Source organism: Dermacentor albipictus, chromosome 8 (genome assembly GCF_038994185.2).
Source record: "Dermacentor albipictus isolate Rhodes 1998 colony chromosome 8, USDA_Dalb.pri_finalv2, whole genome shotgun sequence".
In the NCBI taxonomy this organism is placed as follows: Eukaryota; Metazoa; Arthropoda; class Arachnida; order Ixodida; family Ixodidae; genus Dermacentor; species Dermacentor albipictus.
In genome coordinates, this window is record NC_091828.1 from 76,126,670 (window position 1) to 76,139,154 (window position 12,485).

General features: G+C 44.7%; 1 protein-coding gene across 9 annotated transcripts in view; it reads right to left on the reverse strand.

The window, feature by feature from the left end:
* LOC135920974 (uncharacterized) overlaps positions 1-12,192 on the reverse strand; it is an 84,699-nt gene extending 72,507 nt beyond the window's left edge. For 5 of the 9 annotated variants that reach the window (XM_065455271.1, XM_065455275.2, XM_065455264.1 and 2 more), the window contains exons 1-3: positions 11,980-12,192; positions 9,483-9,499; positions 8,228-8,364 (exon numbers count right to left, since the gene is read on the reverse strand). In XM_065455271.1, the coding sequence (XP_065311343.1) occupies positions 8,228-8,364; positions 9,483-9,499; positions 11,980-11,983 (158 nt within the window). In that variant the 5' untranslated portion in view covers positions 11,984-12,192. The remainder of the gene's footprint in view (positions 1-8,227; positions 8,365-9,482; positions 9,500-11,979) is intronic. The other 4 variants (XM_065455289.1, XM_065455286.1, XM_070523612.1 and 1 more) reach the window with 3 other exon arrangements.
* Between the last annotated feature and the right edge of the window lie 293 nt (positions 12,193-12,485).

Genomic DNA, 12,485 nt, shown 5'->3' on the forward strand with positions numbered 1-12,485 from the left:
GGAGCGTATCAAGATGCCCAGACACTTCTGAATTGTCTTCGTACTTACGTACCGTGGTAATTTTATAAAGCGAAACGTACAAAATGGTTTCTGAAGAAAATATGTTTATCTGACAACACATTGCAAACGCTTTAGTGCGGATACATTAAATAGCCAAAAAATAAATTTTTTTCTGCCTAATTGTGCAAAACCTATCGAGAATAAGAGCAATCAACGAAAAGCAAGAAAAAAAAATCTGTGGCGGAAGCTTTTTCAGCAACAGCTTGAGTACACCTGGAAGGACACGGTTAGTCGGCTTCACCCCAAGCCATCTATCGCTTAATTTGGAATTTGTATAGGCGACTCTCGTGCTATGCGAAATGTAGCGGAATATTTCAGTTGCTTTAGGCCCCGTTCGTAACGTATCGGTCGGTCTTGTATCGGTCGGTCTCTCCTGAGCGTTCGTTCAAACGAACGCGATTCGCGTACCTGGCCCCCTGCTCGTCCAGCGCTTCTGCCTTAAAGAAAAAAACACCGCCGCCCCTCAGTTCTGGCCGAAGACGTTCAGCCAGAAACTGCGTCCTAATACCGAAACTAAGGAATGCACTTTTTTTCTGGTATGTTGGCTGTAGGCAACGCTCGTATGAAAGATGGTTTCGAATAAGCTCACTATTTATTTATTTATTTATTTTTAATAATGTAATAATAATAATAAACCGACAGGATATAATAACGCAGTTACAGACTGCGTTCTTCGATAAGCAATAAAGATAAACTGTGCGGCTAGTCTTTGAATTCGTTCCAGTTTAATTATCAAGCCCACTTCGCGCGGATCCTAGGCCATACATGCGTATTCCAGTGTGGCCCGTACAACTGTTTTGCACGCCTTGAGCTTTACCTCGGGTGTAGCATCTGTTAACTTTGGCCTTAACAGACAGAGGTTGCGTCGAGCAGAACCACAAATTTTTTTCAGTGCGTTCGTTCCAATACAAATTGTGCGTGATTGTGACTCCGTGATACTTAAGCTTACTAACATGTTGAAGTGGGCTCTTATTTATTCTGTAAGTAACAAGCAACATGAATTTTTTATTAGATGCGTTCATGTAAGCTGATTTATCGATATTAATTTTCATGTCCCACGTAACACACCAGTCATAAATTCCTTTGCAAGCATTCGTTCAACAGCACTTTATCCTTGGCATTCCTAAGCGACAGTAAATACGGCAATCACCGCAAATACACACAGTTCTATGTTCGGATGCAAGGCATCAGCAATGACATTTATATATAATAGAAACAAAATTGGTCCTAAAACCGAACCTTGTGGAACACCAGATAAAACAGGTAAAGAGGATGATCGTTCGCCCGCTATTTGAACATATTGCTTTCTATTTGTAAGGTACGCATGAATCTATTTCACGACTTGTGTATTAACTCCAAGGTAATACAATTTCTCAATAAGTTTTTGGAATACACCCATTAAAAAGCCTTCGAAAAATCTTATTCCTATAACATCAATTTGTTCCTTGTTGTTAATTGCGACCCCGAAAGCAGGAAACAACCTCAAAAAGCTGCGTCGCTGGTGGCATACGTTGGCGAAAGCCATGCTGTTTACTGTAGAATAAGTTATTTTCTATATACTCAACGAGATGTTTCCATGTTATGTGTTCTAACATTTTACACGCGGGGCATGCAATGGAAATTAGCCGATAGTTTTCCGCCAATAACGTATTGCCCGCTTTGAAAATAGGTATGATGCGTGCAAGGAGCCAATCTTCCGGAACACCTCTGATACGAAATGACATGGCAAAAATTCTAGACAAAAGATGTGATATCCATTCCCAATAACGCCTTTAAACTCATTGAGTATTTCCCCGGGGCCACAAGGTTTCTTGGTATCCAGTTTTAACAACAATGCTAAAATGCCTTCTCGAGAAATTACAGTATCATTTGTATCTCCACAGGGCAACAAACCATCGCTCGCATTTATAGGGTACCTATTACTGCCAGGTGTAAATACAGAGTTGAACATACTGTTAACAGTCTGTGCGATCAAAGCTGGTTTAGTGCAGATTTTTCCGTCTACCTTTATTTAATTAATGTTGCACGCAGAACGAGATAAGCAATTCGTGAAATTTTGAGGCGAGTTTTACAAGTAATCAACCAGTGTTGTTAAAAAAATGCCGCCTTCGCATCTTTTAATTCTTTTCTAACTTGCGTATTGAGATTGACTATTTCTGCACATCGCCTTGGCGTCCTTCTACGTGCACGATTCAGACGCCGCTTCAAATGAATAATGTTTCTAGTTACCCATAGAGTGGATTTTCTTATGTGCTTGATTTTGTTGGCCACATATTTTTGTAAACAGACGCGAACAACTGATACAAAGTATCTGCAAACCCTATTTATGTCATTATCCAACGGCATATTATCAAGAGCACGTTCTAAGTAGTCGATATCCGACGTGTCGTCAGCCCGATTAAAACTACACATATACAGAGCTTTTTTGCTAATTGCGTGTTACCTATACCTAAAATTAGTGCTACTGTTTTATGATCCGATAGGCCATCCTGTATGTCGACATTAAAATTAGCTGTTCCGTAAGTAAAAAATAGCAAATCCAGCGTAGATTGATTTTGCCTCTGTGTCCTGGTCGGCTCATGAACTGCCCGACCAAAGTTATGCTTAAGCATAATCTCGAACATTATATCAGCGCTAGGCTTTTCCACTTGCCCCACAATTCTCGCATCCCAATCAAAACCTGCTAACTTGAAATCCCATGTTGAAATAATTATTCTTCTGGCATTTCTTATGTTATTTAAATGCTGGTCCAATGCATACAAAAATTCAACACAGCTTCCGGGGCTCTAATGATAACGCCAAATATCAGAATGGCATTGCCAAGAAATAGTTTGCATCACACACTTTCATACCCGTTTATGGATGGCACGGTTTCATATCTTAGTGGTTTTATCCCTAGAAGCACCACGCCAACTTTTCGTCTTGCTCTATCTTTGCGGATTACATCGTCAGTGCGTATCGTCCTTCACATCACTCTGCAACAACGTTTATGTTATGGAAACGAGCTCTGGGTCATGAAGCAATGACAAGTATTCAAGCTGTTCTACTTTATTCACTATGCTCCATGCATTAATGTTAAGCAACCCTATTTCGGGCTGCCTTGCGCGCGCGTCGAATTTTCGGTTGCAGGTGGTCGTTCCTTGCGCAGTCTAACACTCACGTTCTGCTCAAAGTACCACGTGCAAGCAATGCTGTTGATAAAAAGCTTATCCTGAACAAGACTGACCTTTGCGCCATCGCGTTTGTTTGTCTGAGCCGATTTCCAAAGTAGCCTTCTTATTGCGACTGTTTCCGGCGAGTAGTCGTCAAAAACACAAATTCTTGTTCCTTTGAGTTTTTTGCTGTTCTTAACGATTCATCATCATCATCATCATCATCATCATCATCATCATCATCAGCCTAGTTACGCCCACTGCAGGGCAAAGGCCTCTCCCATACTTCTCCAACTACCCCGGTCATGTACTAATTGTGGCCATGTTGTCCCTGCAAACGTCTTAATGTCATCCGCCCACCTAACTTTCTGCCGCCCCCTGCTACGCTTCCCTTCCCTTGGAATCCAGTCCGTAACCCTTAGTGACCATCCGTTATCTTCCCTCCTCATTACATGTCCGGCCCATGCCCATTTCTTTTTCTTGATGTCAACTAAGATGTCGTTTACCCGCGTTTGTTGCCTCACCCAATCAGCTCTTTTCTTATCCCTTAACGTTACACCCATCATTCTTCTTTCCATAGCTCGTTGCATCGTCCTCAATTTCAGCAGAACCCTTTTCGTAAGCCTCCAGGTTTCTGCCCCATATGTGAGTACTGGTAACACACAGCTGTTATACACTTTCCTTCTGAGGGATAGTGGCAACCTGCTGTTCATGATTTGAGAATGCCTGCCAAATGCACCCCAGCCCATTCTTATTCTTCTGGTTATTTCAGTCTCATGATCCGGATCCGTGGTCACTACCTGCCCTAAGGAGATGTATTCCGTTGCCACTTCCAGTGCTTCGCTACCTATCGTAAACTGCTGTTTTCTTCCGAGACTGTTAAACAATACTTTAGTTTTCTGCAGATTAATTTTCAGACCCACCCTCCTGCTTTGCCTCTCCAGGTCAGTGAGCATGCATTGCAGTTGGTCTCCTGAGTTACTAAGCAAGGCAATATCATCAGAGAATCGCAAGTTGCTAAGGTATTATCCATCAACATTTATCCCCAATTCTTCCCACTCCAGGCCTCTGAATACCTCCTGTAAACATGCTGTGAATAGCATTGGAGATATCGTATCTCCCTGTCTGACGCCTTTCTTTATAGGGATTTTGTTGCTTTCTTTGTGGAGGACTACGGTGGCTGTGGAGCCGCTATAGATATCTTGCAGTATTTTTACATGTGGCTCATCTACACCCTGATTCCGTAATGCCTCCATGACTGCTGAGGTTTCGACTGAATCAAACGCTTTCTCGTAATCAATGAAAGCTATATATAAGGGTTGGTTATATTCTGCACATTTCTCTATCACTTGATTGATAGTGTGAATATGGTCTATTGTTGAGTAGCCTTTACGGAATCCTGCCTGGTCCTTTGGTTGACAGAAGTCTAAGGTGTTCCTGATTCTATTTGCGATTACCTTAGTAAATACTTTGTAGGCAACGGACAGTAAGCTGATCGGTCATAATTTTTCAAGTCTTTGGCATCCCCTTTCTTATGGATTAGGATTATGTTAGCGTTCTTCCAAGATTCCGGTACGCTCGAGGTTTATTGTATTCGTACAATTTTAGGATACCAGTTCTACCACGCGATGGTTTCTTTTGACCAGGCCTATGTGGTTTTTCAACTGATGAAATCGTGACTCCAAGATTGTCGGAAAAAATATTTTTTAGAACCTGCTGCTCGATGTCTTCACGTGCTTCGTTTTCAGTCTCGGGAACACCAAATACAATAACAGTATTCCATCGTGCCCGGTCTTCCAACTCAGCCAGTCGCTGTTGTTGAGGCTGAACTGTTCGCTTAACGTCTTCAACCACTCTTTCTAGAATTTCCACCCGATCTCATTGACTCGTAATTTTAACTAGGCTCTCTTCCAAATTGGCGATTGTGTTGTCCATTTGAATTTGCTTGTCCAAAATTTCTTTCAACGTTTCTTCCAAAGTTAGGCCAGGGTTTGTTTCTGCGTGCCCGGAAAGTAAGAACTTTAGATCCAACCCACCACATGCTCAAAAGTGCAAAACACTTCACAGGGAGCGGCCGCACCAATAGACATAGGCAATTTGACCGCAGTTTTGATACATGAGGGTAATAACCAACCTTTAAGAGAAGACATGCGTGGTTATGCGCCATTGACGCGGCCATGCTGCCGTGCTGCCGCCCCAACTCAATACGGTTTCAGATGTACAATTGCACATTTGTGTATCACATCACATGGTTATTCAATACATCGGCTCAATGCTTTCGATTTCTGCCATGTTTTGAGCGGTAACCTCATTGATGGTGTCAGTGGTGGATTGACCAGTAAGGGCCGACCAAGTCCAATGTGCGTCACTGCAGATGTGAATCCGCCCTTATGGAGGAACGCAAGCGCTCTATTGCCGGAATCATAGTGCGCATGTGTGACGGGATAATTGATTGCACATTGCTTTATCGGCAATCTACGGCGTCTCAAGGTCACGTTGCGTGCTATCTGGGCGTGTGGGAAACGCTTGTGGCTCCCAAATCGAGTCCTAGGTCACTGTTGCGACGCTGTGTCAGAGAGCAGTGTCTTCTAGGTTGGCCCACGAAAATGGCCTTCTACCCACCAGCAAAACCCTGTCTCGCTCGAGAAGAATTCTTCGCGTGATTGAGGCTTATACTTATAGTAAAATAATTGCAGTATTTAATATAGCACTCATAAATTAATTTGGGAGGGAGAGTTTAAATGAACGAAACTACGTTATTTACGTGAATTTACGTGAATATTCCAATACGAAATTACCGGTTTGTTCTGAAAATATTAAATGCACCTGTTTTTCGTTGCTGCGCCTTTTTTATACGCAAGGACAATTTTGTGCATGGTAAAAGCGTTCCAGTTTGGTACTGGGTATACTACGTGACCATACTGTACTACATATTAAAACTGTGGATTAAGTGTGCGCGTGCATTTCCCGTGTTGGCCCGAGCCGAATCGAGCTTTCACAGTGAGTACGTAGCAAGGCCGACGCGTGAGCTGAGGGTCCCTTGTCAGCAGAGAAACTGTCGCCGGTGTCGGGGGCGGCAATGTTCCTCTAAGAAAACTCATCGCGAACCCCGCATCCCGATCCCCGCAGGACGCATAGGCGTTACTGAACTAATTGAATATCCCAAAGTAAAAGGAGTCCGAAAATTCTGGAAGTACGACTTGCACACAACCTCCAGACATCATAGCGTTGGAATGTAATTTCAAAATACGAGAAAACATATGTTACGCGGAAACTCAAACACAGACCCCTATTCGAGCTGCCGTTCGAGGTCTGTCTTAGAAGGAGCAGCGCGCCCCATGAAGCTCTGGTTCGTGCCCAGCGCTCGCCGCCATCGTTTCCAGGAAAACATTACGGTTACATAAGCTGCACTTGGCAGAAAGCGTGGGAAGCAATCTGGGATCTTTGAATTCTATCGCGTTTGTTTGACGGTTATTTCACGACGTGCCTAATTTATTCTTTTTTCTTTTATTTAGCGTTTTAAAAAGCCAAATGGCGTCATGAAGACGACAATACAAGATTGATATGACGACGACGTGGTGATCGTGATGGATTAGCGACGACAGCATATTGACAGTCTCATGATGAAGTTGAATCAACGACAACGGAACGATCAAGACAACTTTACGACAACACCTCGACCATGCACCAATGCACGACGAGTAGTGTAAGACGACGACAAAATTACAACGGTGGCACGACCGCAGCATGAGGACAATATAACGACGACGATGGTGCGACGACCATAGTGTGACAACTGTAGGACAACGATTGTATGGCGACGGTAGCGTGAAGGACGACGGCACGCGAGGAGTCGAATGGTGACGCTGGAATGACCGTCTTGCAACGAACACGACGGCATCCCGTCCACGACAACATAGCTCTAGTAGAGCAACGTGGTAGAAAATTTGGGCAACTGCCCTAAGAGAGGACGGACGGACGGACGGACGGACGGACGGACGGACGGACGGACGGACGGACGGACGGACGGACGGACGGACAGACAGACAGACAGACAGACAGACAGACAGACAGACAGACAGACAGACAGACAGACAGACAGACAGACAGACAGACAGACAGACAGACAGACAGACAGACAGACAGACAGACAGACAGACAGACAGAATTACAACGGTGGCACGCAGGCAGGCAGGCAGGCAGGCAGGCAGGCAGGCAGGCAGACAGACAGACAGACAGACAGACAGACAGACAGACAGACAGACAGACAGACAGACAGACAGACAGACAGACAGACAGACAGACAGACAGACAGACAGACAGACAGACAGACAGACAGACAGACAGACAGACAGACAGACAGACAGACAGACAGACAGACAGACAGACAGACAGACAGACAGACAGACAGACAGACAGACAGACAGACAGACAGACAGACAGACAGACAGACAGACAGACAGACAGACAGACAGACAGACAGACAGACAGACAGACAGACAGACAGACAGACAGACAGACAGACAGACAGACAGACAGACAGACAGACAGACAGACAGACAGACAGACAGACAGACAGACAGACAGACAGACAGACAGACAGACAGACAGACAGACAGACAGACAGACAGACAGACAGACAGACAGACAGACAGACAGACAGACAGACAGACAGACAGACAGACAGACAGACAGACAGACAGACAGACAGACAGACAGACAGACAGACAGACAGACAGACAGACAGACAGACAGACAGACAGACAGACAGACAGACAGACAGACAGACAGACAGACAGACAGACAGACAGACAGACAGACAGGCAGACAGACAGACAGACAGACAGACAGACAGACAGACAGACAGACAGACAGACAGACAGACAGACAGACAGACAGATATCCCTAGAAAAGTGCATCACATAACCGTAAAATGCTAACGCATGAAACCGAAGCGTATCCCTGCTCATCTTCGGGTCTCAGCTGTGTAAATGTGCAACAGAATTTGGTCTCACGTGGCTGGAACCAGCGCTGCGGGTACCGCTGGGGCAGCGACGGCGAGCCCGGCGGTAGAGTTCACCTGGCCAGCAGCAGCAGCAGCAGCAGCAGCAGCAGCAGCAGCAGCAGCAGGGGAATCGTTTTCATCTCCACCCTGCGTCATTAGTTATTTGGTCAGGTTAATTTAGACATGGCGAACGAAACCAACACCTTCGGCGGTTTTATTCAGCATACCTCTCCGCAGGATATACTACACAATAGGCTGCAGTGGACTGTTCATGGCTTTACTGCGTCGCGTGCGACGGCCACGGAGAAAGATACGAGCAAGAGGTGGCTCGCAGCTTTTTATTTCACATAATGTGCGCATGCATTTAATTGCGACTAACCGGCCGCGTCTAGTCATTTCTAATTGCGTGTTACTCTGTAGAAGAGGCTCAGAGCAAATAACAAAAAAAATCAGTCAGTACACGTAATAAACACGACCTCCAATTTCGAAAGCGCTAAAATGCAATTTGCCTCAAAATAGGCACACGTTCAGCGTCCATTGTCTATTGACCGCTCTAAAGAATAGTCTACTGTTTTGCACCCGGATAAGAAGTCATGCATTCGGATCCCCTATCTGTATGCAAACAACACTGTTGCTCAGCATTCTACGGTTTTACGGGATGCGGTCCCAAATTCCTGAAAATTTCAATATTTTCTTAGCTACCTGCAGCCTTCAAACTTTTGCTGAGTCCTTGCTGCATGACCGAACCAACTTCATTATGCTGCTGCAACATTTAGTCCGACACTTTAACATTGATTTACAAAAGGCTTAATCTGCAGTTTAAAAATTTAGTAGTGTCAATTATGGCGAACAAAGCTGGCTTAAATTATCGCTCATAGAGATGCATTAGGAACATTTTACTACCAAATTATAGGGTTTTGCGCGCCAAAACTACTTTCTGATTATGAAGCATGGCGTAATCGGGGACTCCGGAAATTTTGAGACCTGGGTTTCCTTAACGTGCACCTAAATCTACGTACACGGGTGCTTTCGCCCTCCCCCCCCCCCCCCATAGAAATTTGGCCGCCATGTCCGGGATTCGTTCTCCTGACCTTGTGCTTAGCAGCCCGACACCATGGCCACTAAGCAACCACGGTGGGTGAATATTTTCCACAATTTCTTCGTTGAGGTATGAACTCCACTCACTTCCTTGCGTTATTTCCATTATCTAGTTAAGCGATTACTTAAAGAACACAGAAAATCGACGTCGTTAAACTTGTACTTACGGAGCCCTGTTCATCACCTGTTGAAGAGACAAACGTCATAACAAATATCAACGCTTCTTTTCTCAACATGCGAAATTTTAAAGGAACCTTAAAAAATGGTGTCGTAAAGCTAGCTGCGAACAATCAATGCATTCCACCGGCGCTAGCATATGGGACAGAAACTTTGAGACTTACAAGGAAGCTCCAAAACAAGTTAAGGGCCGCACGAAGAGCAATGGAACGAAGAATGTTCAAAATCACGAAATATCATTGGCACACGTTGAATATATTCTCCTACGGCGGGAGTACCATTTGCGTAATCAGGGAGCAACAACATCAATACGCTTCAGTGAAGCGGCAATTATTTTCGCAGACACTGTTTAATAATTTTACTAGTATTTGGCACCTCTACCCACTATTTCGTTTGCTGCTTTGTATCTAAACTGTTTCACTCAGTAATCAAGTACTCTACACATTTGAGCCACTAGGTATGAGCCGAATGCTCTCTTGACAAGCAGACAAGTACGTGCCCGAATAGCTAAATTGCCGTTGACGGGTGTCTGGCTTAGTGGAAAACTTCCGTACCTGAGTACGTACTGTTGGGTATCTGTGCCTGAACAGACCACTTTGGCATAGCATACGTGATACTGGATTGTGACCATTCTTCGTCAATTACACAGTATATATGAATGCACTCAGGTTACACAAGGGATGTGTAGCATTAAATATGTTAATGCGATAGTGCCTCGTCTGCTATCGGCTACTTTTTTAGCGCAAAGATGTTGCACCCAGTTTACTAGGGATATTGGGAGTTGCTACGTAAAGAGTTTAAACTAGGGAGTAGTAATTATGAGATACACTGTGTGCTTGTATGATTCGGCACTGTGTTTGGCAGCGGTACTGCCACTTCGTGTGTCTGCTGATGTGGCCACAAAGTTTCGCTATTGACGGATGAGATGGGTACATGATATGGTGATACAATAGTCAAATTGATAACCAGCACTACATAGGGACGAATTACACAGGCATAATAAGAGATTGGTAATCGCACGAAGGGCTCGAAATATCTAGAAAGGATGGATGTGCCAACAATTTTTTAAATATGACATTTAAGGCGCTGTATATTGCCGAATAGCTCTGCCGTGACTGCAAAGCGCAAACTCTACATTTCGTCCTCCCTCAAAGCGCATAAAGTAGGCAAGGAGCTACATTGGTTCACGCGACCTTTGAAAGAGAAGGCTGTTAGTTATTCGACAGCACATCTCAAAATAGATGTGCTTAATTTGCGATGATTACGATGCTGCACTGGCATTTCAGAGCTCGTTCGCGTGAGGACATTACGCACATAGAACAATGAGCTGCGCGTAAGCCGTCTTTCGTGGCGGGAAAAGAAATAACTTCATCAGTTGTTACGGGGACATTTTCAAGTCACCTAACTTAAGTACCACTGAGGCGCAAAAACTCGCCATGGGAACATGATGTTTTAGGGCTGTCATTTCTACAGAAGCATGTGCCGAAGCGATCATTCTGATACGTAGGAAGTGCAATGAACATAAGAGAATATATTTTTCCGCTCATCGCAAATTTGGTTACGAAACGCCTGTCACACCTAAATTTGATTGAAGAATCCCGTGGTTGGTCTGTGGCTATGACCCCATGTTACTAATAAACAGGTCGCAGGTGCGATGCCTAGGCGTAGGTACTACATTCCGACGGAGGTATCATCGCTTCACATGGAGCACATTGGACATATTAATGAACCCCGGATGGTTCAAATTACTCCGCTTCTCTCCTCTATGATGTGACTAATTAAGTTTCTATGGTAGAGTGTATAAGCGCGACTGAACGAGGACGTAGAAAGAAAGTGAAAAACAGAGAAGCGCTGTCTGTGTGTATCTGTTTCTTTCTACGTCCTCCTTCAATCGCGCTATCATGGATTCTGACCAACTAGCCCGCCAATGTATGATAAGTTTCGTTCACATAAACGACACCAGCGGGTCTGGTCAGAGATCAAGCTGACCCAACGTGACCCCGCCGCCTTTACATGTACCTAGCACAGCCGGTCGGACGAGATAACCTACCCATGGCAGAAATGACCTCGACGTTGGCTTGGCTTGACCTGCTGGCGCTCAAGTGAAACAGGCGACAGGGATTTTGGCCCGAAATCCGACTCGGCCTCTCTGTCTATCGGATTCACGTAAACGTAGCTTAAGCTTCTGCGATGGTTTTGAACGTTCAACGATGTCGAAACATGGGTCGGTCCCTTCACACCTTCCTATGAGCTTTTTCACATTGTGTTTAAAATCCGCGTGTTCAAAGCAACAGAGCACGAAGCGATTTTTTTTTCTCTGGACAGCCTAAATTCTCAGTAGAAAATAGAAGTTATCAGCAACAGTAGACGTTATGCGCACGTTTACTGCAAGAAAGTTCCAACAATTATAGGTAATAGTTTTCGTATTAGCGCTAACGTCGATAGTGAGGCCTAAGTGAACATGATAGAGTAGAAGTGAATGCCTACCCATGGTGTATGAAGCGCAGGTGGCGTATTGAAGGCGAAGACGTCCGGTGGCTGGTCTCGACGGTGAGGACAGGGTCAGTATGCGGGATAGACACGCCGAGACCAGCAACGCCTTGTATCTTCGGGGAACGTCAAGGCGAAAAAAATCGCTTTGTCGGAGGACAGCAGGAGAACGAGTGCTCGGAGCTGACGTCGTCGTCTTCTTCTGCCGATTGTCAGCCAACGCCTACGTGTTCACGCGGTGAAGAAGAAAAACCGCAGCATTTATTGCCGTGTTTATGGTAATGACGTTGATGAGGCTTAGAAAGACGGAACCTAACCATGGTAGGGGTCCAGCAAAAATAATCCGATGCTTTGAAGGCAAATTGATTTATTGGAACGGGGAAGGTAAATTCGAAAGTTGAAAAGCCTGGGAAGAAATTTTTATCACAGAATTCGGGTGTGGGAAATGTGTAATTGTATTTAAATATATAAGGTAACGGTCCCGGAATGATTTAGACTCGAAT